The sequence below is a fragment of the Toxorhynchites rutilus genome, chromosome 3, assembly GCF_029784135.1.
Source record: "Toxorhynchites rutilus septentrionalis strain SRP chromosome 3, ASM2978413v1, whole genome shotgun sequence".
NCBI classification, from domain to species: Eukaryota; Metazoa; Arthropoda; class Insecta; order Diptera; family Culicidae; genus Toxorhynchites; species Toxorhynchites rutilus.
The window spans coordinates 201617871-201638420 of record NC_073746.1 but is presented as its reverse complement, the minus strand read 5'-3'; the positions used below and the strand labels follow the sequence as shown (position 1 = coordinate 201638420).

The window sequence follows — 20550 nt, the reverse complement described above, 5'->3', positions numbered from 1 at the left end:
ATATATATATATATATATATATATATATATATATATATATATATATATATATATATATAACACAAGAACTATCTCAAAATATGTTTCGAAATAACTAAATAGTAGTTTACCGAATTATTTTCAAATTCAAAACAGTAGATTTATCGCTCCTGAACTATCAAAATAATGCAAAACCGATAAACAAATGTGTGGAGAGGTTATATTGAAGCAGTGTCGTTCCCGTTCCCGATCCAAGTAGCGAATGCATGGGATAGACGGAAACATCTCCGATTAGTTTATCTCATTCGAAATTATTCTGTTCTGGCATCGCGGGACGTGGTAATTCAACATTTTGCTGAAATAAACAAAAACTGTTCAGTATGAAATCGATAAAAAATCACATAAAACCTTACTTGCGGTGAAAAAAGTGGTACACTATCGTATTTACCGTCGGCTCGACATGCGATTTTGTCACTTATTGATTTTTAGAACTTTTAAAATCGAGAAATATAGAAAAAAATTTAGAACTTCCAACAAATTGAGGATTTTTTATTACTAACTTCGTTGTGTGTGTAACACATGCGCTTTCCGTGTGTATACACAGGAAATATCCCTTACCTCCTATTCTACGTACTTTGCTGTTTGTTTACATCTGACACATAACAGTATAAGCTATCAGATATATCTAAAGTGACCAGTTTTAAAACAGTTGCTAGACAAGCGCAAATTTCAAATTTTTGTTTCAGTCCGAGACTCTGAAACTTCGAACACCTTACCAAATAATGCAAATCATCGCAACATTGAGACGTATGTTCAAGTTTTCCACCTTCCCAAGATGCATGCATAACTACACGTTCATTTTTAACTGTTGCCTTGATCTGAAAGAACTATTGCTGGTGTTGGACAATACAGCATCCAAAATTCTGGTTCGCCTTTCCAAAAAATCCACCAATACCGAAAACGTTGGTTTCTTTATAGATCCTATAGCTTCAAAGTGCGCGAATCCAGCTTCATGCACATCCAACGAACAATCATCGATCTCCAATGCTCCGTTTTCTCGCCCAGTTGCTTCAAAATCTTCAGCTGTTGATCAAACTCGTCCACCAGTCATTGTATTGGCCCTGCCGATTCCTTTTCTATTTTTGGGAATTCCATCAACGCCTGAAGATGACGTTTCTTTAGTATGTATTCATTGGAGTAACGCTTCGTTATAGTTGCTCATGCTATTATATAGTTTCCGTTGGTGATGGTAAGTGTCTCGATTAACCTGGCTGCTTCTCCTTTCAATCCGGACTTCAGATAATTAAAATTCTGCACGTCATTGAGCTCATTTGAGTCGTGTATCAACGACACGAAAATTGACTTCAATGAAACCCATCCCTTTAAATCTCGGTCAAATTCTGGTAGCGAGATTTGCGGTAATCGAACCCCTGTGTGCGCACCAAAACGACCGTTGTTCCACCGTTCCGATTAATGTCCGAATTTGCCGCGGTTTTTTTACTGTACCTTAAAACATGTTCTAGACATACTTCCTTTAGATCAAATTTATTGCCCCATAAAGTTATACAAAATTGAACGAAATTGATGGTAAGCAGTAGCTAACAAATTAAACTATCTTTAGCTGCAAAACCATTACCATTCAGTTGTTTTCCAAAGACATCAAAAATGATCAAAGTTGCTGTTCGATTTTTCGAATGCTTGGCGCAAAATGGGTTGAATATATGCAATTTGCAACACATGAAGTTCGAGCTGATAATGATAGTGATTATATCTACTTCTCGATTCGATTCACATAATAGGGCCCGAAATTTCTTTCGGTAAAATTTTCTGCATGCATCTTAAGATATTAGTTTCTCATTATGTTATTTGGTTAAAAAAAATGCTAGAAAAAGACTGTTTTCTGATTTATTTTCAATTTATTCATGATTCAACACAATTTTATTTATATCAGTCATATTATTAACGGGTCATCTTATATTGATATCCTTGAATGAATTTATGGATGATAGACTATATCATTGCATTTTCTTAATCTGACACATTACTATACACATTTCACTTAAACTTAGTTGCAAATACACTCGATAGTTCGTTCATAGCGGCATTTGTAACGACTTGGCCAACTTGCTGATTAATTTGTTGTCTCATTGCCGATTGTTGTGCAGAACCAATTCCTCCAGGTCGACTGTAAGTAAAAAAATTTTAAAATTACTTTAGGTTTCGTTACTCAATGTAACAGGGGAGGGGGTAGCCATAATCGTTACGTAATTAAATTCCATTTTTATTCCTAAATAAATTCACGCGGACCGAATGAGGTGTGTTTCTTCAGCCAAGATGATAAAGCACGTGTTGTAATGGGGTTAACACTCCGTCGGGCGCAATATTTTTGAAACACGGTCGGGCGCATTGAGCCTGAGAAGCACTGCTTCATTCATTAAACTATTCTGCCTACAGAAACGTTTTTGACGTAGGACTAGGTCTAACCGGAAGATATAGGGGATAAAAGGAAAGTCTAGGTACTGAATATGGAGGAAAAAATAAAAGATTTCGAGTGCTTATAGCTCAAGCATTTCTTAATAAACCATAAAGATGTTTATATCAATTGATAGGAAATATTTCTACGCATCTATCACAATGAATAACATCAAAGTTTTCTTGAGATAAACAATTGAATAATTGTGAAGTGTCGAGCATTGTCCAAACGCAATATGAACCTCAGGTTAGGTTTAGGTTTTGTATTATAGAGACTTTCAACTTTTTCAGTTCATTCGTCTCTAGCCTTGAGGAAGGCCTTTTGGAAAACTTTACTCTACTCCCGTCCAGCAGCGATGTTGCCCAATCGATGTCCACGCAACGAATCATTATATACCTTGTTTTGATTGGTCCAATTTGTGCTTCTCAAATGGGTTGACCAAAAGGAGCAACCAGAGTAACATCGAAATATAATTTAGATACAACCAAAGAATTGTATTGTAAGCCACTCCCCTAGTGTTTCTACCACCAGTCGAATGAAATAAGTTTGGCTGTTGCCTTCAGAAAACATCATTCATTTTCTAACCTCGGAGCAGAAATGATGTACTAATTCAATCGGTGAAGAAAAGTGCTTCTGCAAAATGAGGACTTTCGGCATCGTGAGAGCGATGGTGTAGGATAGGGTAAGACGCCTATCTTAAGCAAAACAGGATGAAACATGTATTTTGACGTAGGACTACGTCTAATCGGAATATATGGGGGGTAAAACGAAAACCTAAACACAGAATATGCAGGAAAAAAATAAGGATTTCGAATGTTTATAACGAACATTTCTTATAAGATCGGAACGAAGTTTGCATCAATTGATAGAAAATATTTCTACGCATCTATCACAATTAAATATATATCATTTTTCTTGAGATTGAATAACTGTAAAATGTCAAGTGCTATCTAAACGCCCTCACTGCCCCGTTCTGATTGGTCCGATTTACGGTTTCCCCAACACATCCATCCAAACCAAGTTGCCTGGGAAAATTGTCATTGCAAAAACATGCAAGTTGGGGGAACGGTTCTTCACATCCACGACGTAGCCACATCTGTTTTATTTGTGATGAAACTAATGAAACTGAAACTAAAACGATTACGATAAGAAAACCAACAAAAATAAAGAGAATTCAAAGATGTTTTTTTGCGTCAACGTGTGTGGCACCCATACATCGAGCTTCTTTGTGAATCCAAGCTTCTTCAAATGGTTAATAACGGTTTGATGACTTATCCCCAGCTCTTGGCCGATGCTACGGCTGCTACTATGCCGGTCTTTCTCGGCTAATTCAGCGATTTTGTCGCAATTTTCGACGACAGGCCTTCCGGAGCGTGGCGCATCTTCGACGACCTCTACACCAGAACGAAAACGTTAAAACCATCGTTGTGCGGTGGAAATGGAAACTGTATCGGGTCCATAAACTGCACAAATTTTATTGGCAGCTTGAGATGCATTTTTGCCTTTGTCATAGTAGTACTGTAAAATATGTCGGATTTTCTCTTTATTTTGCTCCATATTTGCGACACTATAACTCACGAACGACTTAACCAAACAAAACACAGTCGAGGACTATATTATAGCGCGCAAAAATACACGCGCGCTTTCCAACAAGCTATAGTATGACTCGATACAATGAATACAACTAGAACTACGCGCTTACAACGACACCTCGCGGAAATACCGCAGGACTTTTTTGACAGCCTAATATTACTTAACTTAACTTAACTTAACTTAATATTACTTAACTTAACTTAACTTGACAAACAAACAAAATATTTGTGTCAATTGGACTGTCTCCTGAATAACCGCAACCGGTTCGTTAAACCCTTGCTGCCTAAACGTTGTAAACTGGTGGGAGTTCTACAAGTTTTTCTAGTGGACCGATTTCAACCACTCTTTTTTTTACATAATCTTAGATATATTTCCTGTCATCGTACGTAGGATTTTTTCGAAATGTTGATTTTTGTCAACATGGCTACATTCTTTATGAAAATATTTTGCCTCAAAAATTGAGACAAAAATATTCACCAAAATTTTATTTTTCTAAATATCAAGAAAATCCTACGTACGATGACAGGAAACTTAGTGGAGAATCTGGGAAAAATAATTTCATCAAAATTAGGATTATTTCAATACACTCACAAAAATCTATTTAAAATCATATAAAACCATTATCAGAATAAAAATGTTTGGATTCGTTGGATTCCTTGTAGAAAACATGATACACTATTAAATAGGATTTTTTTCAATCCGCAATAATCGCATCTCGGTATAACCTCATTTGGATACTTATTCTAAACGAAAAATTTAATATTAGTTCAAAATTTTTATTTGAAAAAGTGTTCATTTCTTTCCTACATTTAACACACTTTATTTGCACCATGTCACATGCCGTTTCTCTCAATTTTGTATTTGCTAATAAAGAGCCGAACATCCGTTTCATTGCTAGTACTACCCCCTTAAATTAGTTTTATAATGCTTCAAAAGTCTTATGACAGAAATGGCCAAAGTTGCATATCATGCGTATTTTTATATATTACTATTTTATGAAGCTGGACGAAGTTTTCGGTTTAATTGTACTTCTAATGATAACGATTTATAGCGATTTAATTGTATTTATAATGAAAAAAGCAAGTTATAAGCACAGAAAAAACCTGCCAATTAGGGTAACACGGGGTGATTTGGTCATATGAGGTTATTTGGACCACCCCTTTATCTCAAAAATTACGGCTCAACTTGGATTTTTTTATAGTGTCATTTCCTTCTATTGTTGAACCGTATGTACCTAAAGTAAAAAAAACTGTGGTAAAACTTCACAAGTAGAGGGAAACGGTAGCATAAACACAGCAAGCACTTTGATCGTTAAAAAATGTTAGTTTTTCGATAGTGGTTTTAAGGTTTTTCCCGCTAATTAAACAAACTTTTCGTGTATATTGCTGTAAAGTTCTGTTCGCCTACAGAAGAGGAACAATTTGATGTAGCGAAACTGTAAGTAAAAAAGAAATTCATTGCATTTCAATTTTTGCGTGTTGTGTGAGGTCACATGGACACGTTTCTGTGGGGTGAATTGGTCCTACAGGTTTGAGACTTTTCTTTGGTCTAATTGATTCCAGATGCCGCTCAATTACAACAAGAGGATGGACAGACAACGTTGGAAGAAGGACGAGCTTGAAAGAGTAACGCAGGCCATCGAGAACGGATTTTCTTTGACCAAGCATCAAAAGTGTTTGAAAATGCTCGACCAACGGTGAAAAGATTCATGCAGAATTCGAGATGGTGTCAATCCAACTTTTCTGGTCTGGAATCTGGCCAAGACACTTGGTATCGATCCCAAAACATTGTTATTGTTATTGTTATGAAAAAGTTAGTTAAGTCCATACAAATGAAGCACAAATTTCTGCATTACACGAGAATTAATCAAGCAAAAAGTGGAGGCGATCTGGCGTAGTGGTAACATCCATGCCTCTCACGCTGAAGTTCACGAGTTCAATTCTCACTCCCGACATTCTTCCAAAAATGGAAGTAAAAAGTGACGAACCAGCCAAATGAGTTGAAAATCACTATAATACAGATAAAAAAAAAATCAAGCAAATGAAACCAAATAAGGCATGTGGAGGTTTTAGGGAGTAATAAACGTTTCTATGTTGGTTAGACACTCCACCCTCTCTCTAAAGAGGGGGCTGCCATAAAAATGAAAGACAAATTTCTGCATTACTCGAGAATTAATCAAGCAAATTAAACCACATAAGGCATATGGAGGTTTTAAGGTGCAATAATTGTTTCTATGGTGATTAGACACTCCACCCCCTCTCTAAGGGAGGCTGCAATACAAATGAAAGACAAATTTCTGCATAACTCGAAAACTAATCAAGCAAATGGAGCTAAATTTGACATGCGAAGGTTATAGGGAAACTGGAAAACTGTGAGGAAAATGGGAAAATTTGCGAAAATTAAATTCCCATATGTTCTACAATTTCATAGTGACAAGCGTTGTTAGTCCATTTGATGTTTGCGCTAACGAAATTGATATTTGTTCGAAAGTGGAAATGGATTTTAATGTGATAAAACTCACTCCTATAGCATCTTCTATCTATATAAATAAAAATGGATCGCCGATTGTGTTGATAAGAGCAAAACTCGAGAAAGGAATTGTGTGATTTAGGGCTGTCTTTATTCTATTATATTTTCTGTAAGAAACATTTATTCCATGTAACGGAGGAACATGTTATTTGCAAGTGGTTGAAAATTCTTGTGAATTGTGCCTGAAAATAATCTGATATTATAATGACGAGTTTTGGTAGAAGTACTACAAATTTTATAGTAAAAGGTAATTTTAAAGGGTAAATTAGAAGATCAATCAATGAACAGTTCTGCGATTGGACCCATGAACGTGCGCTTAGTAAGAAAATGTGAATGTGATAACGAAAAATAAATTTTGGGAGGGACGAAGTTTGCCGGGTCAGCTAGTTATCAAATGAAGAATGAAATAACTATTCACGTATGCAACTTGTGTTTATTTTTATCATACTTATATAATTCTTTTCTACAGAGTTCGCATAACATTCGAGGAAATAATAATCTTGTTAAACTTGACTAACCATAATTGTAGTTAAATTAGTTGATGTTGTTTAGGCCATAACTTCTAAAAAATGCAATGATATTTTTTTGGTCAAAAAATGGCTGAAGCCAATTCACCATTCTCGTTCGATAATCAAACCAAACATTTTTTTGGAATTTTCATCAGCACTTTCCTGCTTAAACATGGATTTCTTAAATAAAAAACAAAAACAAAATCATCCGGGAAATGTGGGTGAGCCATATCGGTTTAATGATTGGAAGTCTATACACCCAATGTCGTTTAGTGCAGAATCTCATTCTATCGATAGTTACAAATAATACTGACATATTTTTTTCATCCAATATTGCCAACAAAAAACAGTTAACTAAATACATTTCCTACACGAGAAACTTAATTTAGCAATGTCTCAGCCTATCATTTCAGTTGAAGACGAAATAGGATTATATCAGTGTGCCAACGGTTCTTTCAACAGTATGTGAAAACTACAATATCCCCGTTATATTTCAAGTACTAACAATTTGAACATTTAAATATTGTTTATAACTATTGAGTTTCAGGCAAAACTCGACGATGCACAATACATCAATACACTTTTATATTACATGAGTTATTATTTTCTACAAGTTTTACTGTACAAATTGCTGGCAGAACAATCAATCTAGTGTATTTTTAAATTTTTTTCAGCAAGGATAAGTGTTCAATTATAATTCACGAATTCCATCGAATGTCGGGCTTTTGATACGTTAATGTCTTGGAAATTGGTGTGCTTCAGAGCCAAATCGTTGTTAACATCTGTAGGATAAGTATGACTTTTCAATATTGATAAATTTATTACTTAACGCCGCCTGCAATTGCAATAGAGAAGGTAAATATAGATTAGAAATACGTTTTTTCTTAATGTTGGGAGAATGGAAATAGGTACATATCAAAAATTATGTTCAAAATAAAAAAAAATCACCTTCAAGATTCTTTCTAATACATTATAACAAAAGAAAAGTAATAATATCCACATAATGTAAAAAAACTAAAATCGCCAACATATGTGCCAGAGAAAGAACGTATTCCGTCGAAATTTGACCAATTTATTTTGAAAACATTGAATTTGAGAAAATCTAGTATTATCCTTCAGTGTTTACGAATATCGAATATAATGAACTATGAACAAACTACGTTGCTCGGTTCAATGTTATAAATACTATATTTTGTTTTTGCTTTGTTTTATCGGAATTCCCATGCTGACGATCCAAAAATGAAAGATGTGGCATTTATGAAAAAGGAAGCGACACATGCAATGACTGAATTACGATGATTTACATAAAACCAGCGTATCACTTTTTTTACATGTTCTAAGCTACCTTATTTGATTTACGCGTTTCAAGAAAACTGACAACTTGCTTGTAAAATCAATATCATGTTTTCACAGGCTTGACACAATTTTTTGACTGAAGTGCAATTGCAAATGAAATCGTCCAAAAATGCAGGTTTTAAAAACATGTATTTTTGATTCGAATGAAAATTTGTATTCCGTTTGGGTTGGAGGAAATATGAGTTTTCCACAGCAGTTGGGAAATTTTTGACTCAAGCGTAACTTTTGAAAAGGGCGTATCTATTTTAGTAGGAGAAATCTTTGATAATTTATATCTAAAAAACTATGAGTCGTACCGAAATGTGGAGTTATAGCGTATTGATGTCTAAACATGAAAAAAATACACACTGAGAAAAAAAAATTAAAAAAAGTACTCTAAGTACTTTAATTTGCAATTTCCAAAATAAATATTTTTCAATTTTTTTTTTCATATAAAATAGAAGTCATGTAGAAAATTTTAAAAATGGGTCCAAGATGGTAAAACTATTTTTGACAAACTTTGTGGAACATCGAATTTTTATGAATTTCCGAAACTTCGAATTTTTGTATGTTAACAATCATTTTTTGCCACAAATTATGATTTCTGATGTGATTTAAAACAAAAAAGCTCATTATAAATCTCCTTCTAAATGTAGCCATTCTCGAGATATTTTAAAAAATATTTTTAATTTATTGTCTTTTTTTAGTAAATATTCCCTTTTAATATGTTTGTCGTGTCATACCGTCATGTTCATGAAATTTTATGAATTTGCTTATAATTTCCAACAACTTTGAAAATAAATACATCATTATGGTAAAAATATATGTTTAGGAGTTACGTTGAAAAACATTTGAAGACATGTGGGTTAACACAAAACGTAGCGATATTAAAAAATCTTTTTTTATCTTAATACAAACTTTTAACATATTATTCGTGTTGCACAATCAGAACACGAACAGTAGAATTGAAATCCCAACAACAAATACACCTTGTTGATTTAACCGGACGTTATGGGTAATAAATATAATTAACTTGTTTACGTTACGCCTAGATTATACTAGAATACTAGATACTAGAAGTCAGGTATCTCTAAGCTACCTCTGTATAGGTATATAAAGTCAGGTATCTTTAAGCTACCTCTGTACAGGTATATAAAGTCAGGTACCTTTAAGGTACCTCTATAATGTGTATAAAGATACTCATATTAAAACATCGTTCATCAGTCGAACAATCTTTCTTATAGAGTGAATAACAGTATACCACAATGGACTACAAACATTTTTTTTCGTGTTGTAGTTTCCGTTTCCGAAAAACGGTAGGAAATGTTCATCTGAAAAACGTTTCTTAACCGTGTCAATGATTGATAAACTTAAGTCAATGGGATGTAATATCCTTTTAGATACATCTTTAAAAATTTGCGGATCATGCCGTTTATCTGTATACTCTTCCAAACCAAAGCAGTGTAATACTGAGGAGCAGATCAGTACAGTAGTAGGAAATACTTTAGAAGAAGTACCATCAATAGTTTCAGTCGTTTCAGCTTCTTCGCAAGATTCCCAAAACAGCAATATACCAGAGTATTCCCGTGCGTACAACATTGAGCTATTCAACAAGGGAATCGCCGGTATTAACGTTTCACCAATAATGACGAAAAGACTTGGACAGGCTAGTTACCCAGAACAAAAATTCAAAGAAATTTCTAAAGGTATTAAAAGAAATCTATTTTCCTTTTCACATGAAGAAGACGAAGAGTCGAACTTTAAACAAAAGGCAAAAGAGTTTGATGAGATTATTAATCAGCTCAAAGAGAAATTTGACCACAAAAAGACAACAAGATCAGAAAAAGTTAGAATTTTAACAGTTTTGGTCCGTGCAAAAAATGGAAGAAGAATTTGGCGTTAATGAATATATGGCAATTCAAGCCAAAAAACTGGCAAATGAAAAAGGTGTATTGTCGACACCACATAGCAAATATGGACCAAGTTTAAGTGAAGATGTTAAAAATCATGTTTTGGAATTTTATAATGACGACGATATCAGTCGATCATTACCTGGATAAAGAGGCTATGTTTCTGTAGCCAAAGATGGGAAGCTTCAACACATCCAAAAAAGGTTATTAATATTATCATTACGGGAAACTGTCAACAGATTTAAGGAACTTAATCCAAATTGCAAAATTGGATTTAGCTCGTTTGCATCAATGCTTCCGAATCATTGCAAATTGCTGAGTAGTTCAGGAAATCATAACGTTTGTGTTTGTACATTCCATGAAAATGTAAATCTTATGCTTCATAGTCTCGAAAAATATTCCTTTAACATTGAATGCAAAGAATATATGGAAAAAATACTATGAAACATATAAAATAAATCAAAATACTGTTACCTTCGTGAATGTAAAAAATGCCCAACAATGGACGAGTTTGGAAACTGGTTTTTAGATGAGATTCAGGAACGCAATTTAATTGAAATCACTTATGCACAATGGATTTCTACTAATCGATGCGACATAGAAACTCTTGTAAAACCGGTGGAAGAATTTGTATCGTATTTTTGCGAAAAAATAGAAAAATTACTTACTCATTACTCATTACATTACATTAAAACACAACAGTCCACATTTCTTAACAATAAAAAAACTAATTTGCAAGAAAATGAGGTTGTTGTGATTTGCGATTTTTCCGAAAATTATTCATTTGTGCTTCAAGATGAAGTTCAAAGTCATCACTGGAACAATGATCAAGCAACAATCCATCCATTCATTGTTTATTATAGAGATGAAAAAGGTTCTCTGGAAAATTTAAGCTTTGTTGTTATATCTGAAGTTTTAAGTCATGACACAATAGCTGTGCAAGTATTTATATCTAAATTGGTAACATTTTTGAAACAACAAATGCAGGTAAAAAGAATAAAATTCATGTCGGATGGTGGTGCATCCCAGTATAAAAATAGGAAAATTTTTGCGAGTTTATGCCAGTTTAAATCGAAATACGACATTGACGCTGAATGGCTTTTTTTTGCAACATCAAACAGCAAAGGAGAAATTGTGATGCAATTGGTGGTACATTAAAACGGATGGCAACAAGAGCTAGTTTGGCTAGGCAGCATGAACATCCGATTACGAGTGCAAAAACGTTATTTGACTGGCCTAGCAAGCGAAAAGAAGACTACATGCTGTCAAACTCGAAGTCGCGTTTTTCGATTCAACGAAAATGGAGGTGAACCAACGCGAGTCGAAAGAACAAATTCTTTCCAAACCCCTGGAATTTCCTGACCTGTCGCACCGGCAGTTGGGAAAAATGTTGAACATTCACCATTCAACCGTCTCCAGAGTGTTGAAGCGGTTCCAGGAGCGGTTGACGTTGGACCACGGCAAAGGAGCTGGAAGAAAACCGGGACCGGAGAACAAAAAGACGGAGGGAAAGGTGAAGCGGATGATTAGAGCAAATCCCAACGTCTCAAGCCGTGATTTGGCTAAAAAGATCGGCATGTCGCAGAGCTACGTCCAGAATGCAAAGAAGAGAGCTGGACTACATACATACAAGGTACAGAACTTCCCAAACCGCGATGAGCGGCAACAATCGACGGCTAAAACGCGGGCACGGAAGCTCTACGAGAAGATGCTGACAAAATATGGCTGCTGTGTGATGGACGACGAAACGTATATAAAAGCCGATTTTAAGCAAATTCCGTGGTTGAAGTTTTTCACCGGCAAGAGCAAGTTCGATGTGGACGACAAATTTAAGAAGAAGAAAATGCCGAAGTTCGCCTCGAAATATCTCGTTTGGCAGGCCATCTGCTCCTGCGGACTGAGGAGTGAGCCTTTCGTGGCAAAGGGCACAGTAAATGGCGAGATCTACAAATCTGAGTGCCTCGAGAAGCGCCTTTTGCCGTTCTTGCAGCAGCACGACGAAGCTCCGCTATTTTGGCCAGATTTCGCATCATGCCACTATTCTGAAAGTGTCCTGGAGTGGTATGAGGCCAATTCTGTCCATTTTGTTCCAAAGGACATGAACCCGTCAAACTGTCCGGGGCTGCGCCCGGTGGAGCAGTACTGGGCCATAATGAAGCGGGAACTTCGGAAAAGCAAGAAGACAGTCAAAGAGGAGAAGGACATGTTAAGAAAATGGAAAAACAGGAAGTGGGTTATATCTATGGTATAACCGCAATGGTGACGTAGGACTATCGTTGATTTAGTGATCATTTGATTGAAGTTGAATCTGAATTCATTCTGAATGAATGAATAAATGAATATTAGGGGAACTTCGAAAACGAGAGCGTTACGTTGGAGGTACAAGGTTTTATGCATCCAATATTGGATACGAAAATTTTCTACTGATGGGGAAGAATAATTTTCAGAAGCTTTCCTGTTAATTGCGATTGATTGAAGAATCACAAAACCAAATGTATTTGGTTGCAGTGTTATATGGATATAAAACATTAGAATAAACTCTTTCGCATCAATGTATTTTTCAATTCCCAGGGGAACTGGCAGAGTATTTTTCAGCAACGATTAGTTCTTTCCAGATTTTTCTCGATACTCGAAACCCTCCAGTGGTTAATGCTAACTCGATAACCACCTGTTAATAGCACTTGATTGAAAAATATTTGGTTTTTTTTTTATCCAAAATATATATTTTTATTAAGGCTCATATGGCGTCAACCTGACGGGGCTGGGAGTTCAATATTTCGACATATTTTTTTGCTGTGTTTTTTATTTGGTTGCTGTGTTATATGGTTAGAAAACATTAAAATAAACTCTTTCGCATGAATGTATTTTTCAACTCCCAGGGGAACTGGCAGATTATTTTTCAGCATCGATTAGATTTTCCCAGATTTTCCTCGATACTCGAAGCCCACCAGTGGTTAATGGTAACTCAATAATCACCTGTTAATAGCACTTGATTGAAAAATATTTGGTCGCAGTGTTATATGGATAGAAAACATTAAAAAGAACTCTTTCGCATGAATGTATTTTTCAGTTCCCAGGGGAACTGACAGATTATTTTTCAGCAACGATTGAATCTTTCCGAAATTTTCTCGATGCTGAATGGCATCCAAACGAAGAGTTCCGCACGTGTATGTGCGTGTGTGGCGGCTGCTCTGATCTCTTCCCGGGGAACCGTTTGTGGCATCATTAGATATTTTATCTTTCGAATGAAGTGTTTATCACACCATTTCGTTCAGTTGTTTAGGAGCTATTAACGCTCAAAATCTCGGTCTCCGGCGTAACGCTTTCGTTTTCGAAACTTTGGTTTTGCACCCCGGTATAGAAATGAAAGACGTAGTCCTACGTCAAAAAACTGAGAAACTGGTACCGGATGACACTGTAAAGACTTTGATGGAGGGCATCAAGCGAAAATGCGTTCAATTTTACACTCAAGGCTCCAATGATTAACTTTTGTTTTGATTTTTGAAGTAAATATATGTATAAAACTACCCTAAAATTTTGAAAAATATATTATAAGAAAATTGGCATGACATTTTCGGTGTCGCAATAATTTCGTGTTCGCCCCTTAAGTACTACAAATAAAAATTACGCAAATAATACTAAGGTTGAGATGGCAAAAGTTCCACTGGGAACGTATCTCACCATCCAAGAAGACGTATCTTACCACCGTTATCTATTTGATGAAGCGCAATATCAACAGTTCGAACGTGTGATTCAATCTTTACCTAACGATAAGAAAAACAAACTTAGCCAGAACATTCACCTGCCCCTGGATTCTTAATGTCAAATGGGGAATATGGTCTACAGAATGCACGTCTTTGTATGCACGTGCTGTTTAGTATTGACCAAGGAAATGGTGGACAATCGCGCCGGTGCTGAGTATGACCGACTTTTGGATGCCGGTCAATTCCTTCTCATATTCAACACCTTAAGCGCTTACAGGAGCGTTTTCAGGACAATTTCAGTTCCAGAAACAACGACTGAAACAATTCTTGGAACCTCCCTCAGACCCCACAGTGATCGGTACTGACAAATTCTCTAGCAATCCTCCTCCAGATTTTGGTTCAATGGAATAGCGACATCGATGATGGTGATCAGTACAGTGCGAACCAGTACAGCTTCAACCATTCAGTCATAAACCTTCATCCGAGCACGATTTACACAATACAAGGTGATATATTCCCGGAAATGACACTTGCGTGATGCCGTTTGTATAAATATTGACAACAAACACAACAATCTATCGCACAAATTCGAGCGTAGAAGAGTAGTAAGCTATTTCTTTTAATATTTCATGTTTCGCTTTGCGAATATAATCGTTTTATTCTGGAAAGCAATGATTTATCTGCTTTATTCGAATATACAGGACTCGGAAAAGTCATATTCGATTGAGGATCATCAGGGGACTGTGGAGCCATCGGCCTTCGCATTAAATTGGAAATAAGTTTTTGCTTCTTCTTCCAACAGTTTCTTGAATCAAAATATAATCATAAATCAAAAGTCATTCGGGCATTTCATGTTTCATCGTCGAATGAACTTCACGACATATTGAAATGACCGTCATTCACCCAGAAGGATCTCCTGAGGACCAGTCTTCTGAAAACATACGCAGCGCTGCGCTTGACTTAAATTTTCTTCAGTGCGCGTTCAAAACAAACACGTGTTCTCTCTTGGTACGAGATGCACAACAATCATAAACACTACAGCGCAAAATGTACCCGACGCAGAATTCAGATACTAAACATCTCTTCTTACTTGTGTGATGCGCGCCTCAATTCATTCACACACACATTTAATTCTAGCGCCTGCTTTCTCTTCGCTCGTTCTAAGCAAAGCATAAAAACAACAGCGCGCCTCCATACGAACCGGTATACGCTTGTGTGAAGAAAAATATCTCAACAGAGAAAACAAATCAGATTCAAGCGCGCCGCAAAACAGGTATAGAAGTACGGCACAAAGCAAGGCACAAATTCAGCTCAAAACTCAGCGCAAAACTGGGCGCAAAAACGGCGCTGACAACAAAACATTTCATGTGTGTTTCGGAGCGTGCTCATTCGTCAGAGCGCAAGTGTACACAAGGAATGGGAGCTCCACAGGGTACAAAATCTTGTTACACATCAGCACCGCGTTGCATTCTGAAGACTGCTTTTTTATTACCTTACTTGAATTTTTGGGCGAACTTAAAAAGAGGATGTACTTCAGTAATTTCGTGTCCTAAACGGTGAAGCAACTGATCGCTAAGCCACGAAAGAGCTGAAGAACATGCCGACAACCATTTTTCCATTCGCCATAGCTAAGGATCCGGTCAACTAGCGTAAGTGCACCAAACATAGCGTCGAAGCATTTTTATAGGAGACTTATTAAACGTAGCATTCCAGGGAAATTGTTTAATTGAATAATCTTTTGTAGTTTTTTTATCGCTATCCGAAATTAGTCCATTTTTTAAGTTAATTTTCTCTATAATCACCAAAAATTGGCACATAATAATGATCCTTAATTCGAGCAATTCGAGCGGACACAAGCAATTCATCTCGTCTCGTCTAGGGTCCAATCACTTGAGTCGAACGAGCGTCATTCAAATATTTTACCAAGTATTAAATGGTAGACTGGGAAGACTTTTGTCACGTTTTATGGATATGATGTAAAGACATGTTATGATTTTAAAAAATCAACGATCTCCAAAATTAACCAATTGAGACTTTTTCCTCAGTGCCAAAAGTTCCATAATTTCGTGAAAATTGGATAATCATTGGGCCCTATTCTATATGACGAACAATTCGTCTCTACTCCACTCACTGTCGAAGACGAGCGTAATTTGAATATTTTGCATTATTTTGGAGGCTGGAAAGACTTCTGTATTTTTTTATATGAGCAGGGATGTCAGATGTGAAGACATGTTTCAATTTTGAGAAAAAAACAACAAAAACAGACCAAACATCCCCAAAATTAATAAAACAAAACTCTTTTCTCAGTGCCACATTCCTAAAATCAAAGCAAAAAATAATAAATGCTTTTTATCCTTTTTCTTCTAGACTATGGTTCATCGCTCAGACGTTTCGTTATTAGCTAAAAATTGGGGCCGATGTTTATTCACCTAATCAATATTTTTTCTAGAAAATTTTCAAATCTATATGCCTTTATTTTCTTCAACAACTATACAAATAAGTAATATAGTAGTACAGCATTTACAGAAATAAACTAGGTAGGATGGATGAAACGCATAATTATGAAAACACTTTTCGTGCCAAGTAATGCATAGAACCTGGGTATAAAGTTGAATGTTTACGTTATATTATGTTGTTTTTTGAAATGTTCATTTGTAAATCTATGAAGTTTTCCAGTTATAGAATAAAATTCAATGATGATGATGATAGGAACATATATTGCTTACGTAGTTCTAATTCAGTTGAGAATAAATTTCTGAAGATAAACGCGGAACAAATGGATATCAATGCTTGAAATCAAAAATGTGAATAAACGCATAAAAGCAAACTAGACGACAACTGGATTAATTAACCGCGACCGCAGCCGAATGGTCAATTCAGATGATCTACTCGTCTGTTTTTCGCCCAGCTTGACTTCTGAACGTCAAAACCGTTCAGATTCGAGTAAAATCGGGATTTGATCGTTAGTTCTTAATTGAAAAAAAAAAACATGTGTGTAAATGTGTTATGATTTCTTACACTTGTAGGCAGTGATGGCATTTTTACAGAAATGATACATACAGTTTCATGGATACTCGCGCTCGAGTGTATGGATACAGTCATCACTTACCAAAGAGAAACCATGCGCTTTTCCATTTCTCCGGCGAATATATTGGGTTGGGGAAAAAGAAATGTTGTATTTCTGATTGAAATTTGACGCTTATCCAACATACTTAAAATTATCCAATTTAGGTCAAATATGCGCCGTTTTGTTTGCAAACTTGTTGCCATTTAGAACTTAGACTAGACTTCATTATCCCCCCCTACCCCTTCTAATTTGCAAAAAACTCAAACATCCAGTTTTCGCAAGCCTCTTTTGAGGCCAACTTAGTATCACCAAGAGCGTTTTGCATGGACCAGAAGAGATGATAATCACTTGAAGCCAGGTCCGGACTATACGGTGGGTGCAATAGGACATCCCATCCGAGTTCCCGTAGCTTCTGGCGGGTCATCAAAGATGTGTGAGGCCGAGCGTTGTCCTGGTGGAAAACAACACCATTCCTATTGATCATTTCTGGCCGCTTCTGGTCAATCGCCTGCTTCAAACGGTCAATCTGCTCACAGTAGAGAACCGAGTTGAGGGTCTGGCCATAGTGGCAGCTCATAGTGGATGATTCCCTTCCAATCCCGCCAAACACACAGCAAAACCTTCCTGGCCGTCAATCCGGGCTTGGTGATAGTTCGGGCAGGTTCACCGCGCTTCGACCACGAATTTTTTCGCTTTAGGTTGTCGTACGTGATCCACTTTTTATCACCAGTCACCATCTTCTTCAAAAATGGGTCCAGTTCGTTCCGTTTCAGCAGTGCATCGCAGTCGTTGATTCGGTCTAAAAAATTTTTTTGCGTCAACTCGTGTGTCACCCATACATCCAGCTTTTTTTGTAATACAATCTTCTGCAAATGTTTTATGGTCTATACTCAGTTCTTGGCCAATCGAGTGAGTGCTCACATGCCGGTCTACTTGGATGATTTCAACGATTTTATCGGTTTCCACGACGATTGGCCTACCAGTACGGGGTGTATCTTCGACAGCCACTACACCAGAACGAAATCGACCAAACCAACGCTGTGCTGTGCGAATCGTTACAGTATCGAGTTCATAAACTACACGAATTTTTTTCGGCCGCCTTCGTTGCAGTTTTACGTAAAAACGTAAAATATGGCGAATTTTTTGCTTGGTGGACTCCATCTTTGACGCGTTATAACTTGAGACTGAAAAAGGACAATCACAACACTGTCAAAACGACACTTGTAGCACAGATTGTCGTCTTTAAATAGCCGTATAGTATGACCCGATACGATAAGTACAACACAAGATATGTTTAAGTGTTGCCATATATTGACAATATACGATATTTCTTTTTCCCAACCCAATATAAAGAGTTAAGGCCCATTTATACGTTGCTAGTAGCTGACATGACAGTGAGCAGCTACTGGGCCGCTTGACAATTGGTTGACTCACCTTGTCCGTTCACATGGTGTGAGCTGCTGACGAGAAACTAGATAATACAACTAGGCTTACTAGGGATGCCAGATGCACAAAGGCAAAAGGATTTGGGCCAGGAATTGGATGCAAGGAAAAATAGCAACAAATACAATATTGAAGGAACTCTACGATGATGATCCTCTAGAGTACAGAGCAGTGTTGAGAAAAACACCTGAATAAGTGGAAACACTGTTGGATTTCATTGGTCCAACAATACAACGCCAAGATACACTCATGAGGGATGCTATACCTGCTAGAGTGAAATTAAAAAACGACATTGATGTGCCTTTATTTTGGAATATCGTTCAGATTGTTGTCGATATTTTTTAGAATCTCGAAAGCATCCATAGCTAAGATAATTCCGGAAGTATGTGATGCTTTAAATAGCAGCCTAAAAGATTTTTTTTAATTTTATTTATTTCACCTTGCCAGCAGCTTCGTGTACCAATTTGTGAACTGAAAATGATAGTAGATTTGCAGGAGGAATAAATATGCGTCAAAAACTAAAATAATGAATGAAAATGTACTTTTTAAAATCGAATATGTATTCAGTGTACAATACTTTTCTGCAAGTTGTGAGTGAATTTTGAATGAAAATTGTGCTTGATCATGATTCTTTAGTAGAAATTCTCAAGAAAACTATCTCAAAAAGAAAACGTGCCTCGCCAGCGTGCAAAACAAAATAACAACGATTTCGTTTAGAAAATATGAGGGTTTTATTTGTTTTTTCAATAATTTTCAAGTCTATAAATATCTTCGCATATTTTCAAATATAAGGCTGTCAAAAAAGTCCTGCGGTATTTTTTTTGAATTTTCATTTGTTCATAAAATTAGTTACAATCATCTGTTTTGAGTCAAATGTGCGCCGTTTTGTTCGATGACTTGTTCCCAACGAGATGCCAACTTCATAATACCCCTGTTATAGAAGGTCGCTTCCTTATTGGCAAAAAACTCGGATAGCCAATTTTCACAGGCCTCTTTTGTGGCTAACTTCTGACTACCTAGCTCGTTCGCCATGGACAAAAACAGGTGGTAGTCACTTGGTGCAAGGTCCGGACTATACGGCGGATGCAAAAGAACCTCCCATCCGAGCTCCCGGAGCTTCTGGCGCGTCACCAAAGAAGTGTGTGGCCTGGCGTTGTCCTGGTGGAAGACAATGCGGCCTCTGTTTATCAAAGATGGCCTCTTCTTCATGAGTGCTACCTTCAAGCGGTCCAGTTGTTGACAGTACAGGTCCGAATTGAGCGTTTGGCCATAGGGAAGCAGCTCATAATAGATTATTCCTTGACAATCCCACCAAACACACAGCAGAACCTTCCTGGCCGTTAATGAGGGCTTGGCCACCGTCTGAGCCGCTTCAGCGGGCTTCGACCACGACCATTTGCGCTTCACGTTGTCGTAAGTGACCAACTTTTCATCGCCAGTCACCATCCGCTTCACTCGATACAATGAATACAACTAGAACTACGCGCTTACAACGACACCTCGCGGAAATACCGCAGGACTTTTTTGACAGCCTGATATCTTAAAAATAGAGACATTTCTTTACATTTGGCATCCCTGTCTTGAGCGCTAAATTCCATTTTTGACGTTTGGAGGGATGCGAGTGCGAGTAAGTTCAAAAAACTTTTAAGTAGCTCGCACACCGGATCACACATTGCACTAACTGGCATGATGTGTTCACACGGTGTGAGTAGCTGCACTGCACTAACTGACTAGACTGACTCGTATGTTTACTCGCACCGTCTGAACCCGGCTTTAGTTAGGAGAAATCTTGGTGCGAATGAGTCACACTCTCTTACACTCTCTTTACTCTTGGGGGTTCGAGTGTGCGAAAACCTGTGTCCAGCACTGCAGCGCGCCGATCCGCACTTTGCCACACTGAGCAGTACACTGAAGAGTACAATCTCATTCAACACACTATCCACACTGCGCTATGTTAATTGAAAGCCACTTCTGTTCTTTTACCTGTGCGCATTAATCCCACCAAAGA

The 20550-nt window shown here is 36.9% G+C and overlaps 1 protein-coding gene across 4 annotated transcripts in view; it reads right to left on the bottom strand.

Annotated features, from left to right (window-relative positions):
• Positions 1 to 1875: 1875 nt before the first annotated feature.
• The window catches only part of LOC129779461 (dynamin), an 89070-nt gene continuing 70395 nt past the window's right edge, over positions 1876 to 20550 (bottom strand). For 3 of the 4 annotated variants that reach the window (XM_055786943.1, XM_055786944.1, XM_055786945.1), the window contains one exon: positions 1876 to 2164. In XM_055786943.1, coding sequence (XP_055642918.1) covers positions 2035 to 2164 — 130 coding nt within the window. In that variant the 3' untranslated portion in view covers positions 1876 to 2034. Of the gene's footprint in view, positions 2165 to 6987; positions 7919 to 20550 lie in introns of those variants that run through there. The other variant, XM_055786946.1, reaches the window with a different exon arrangement.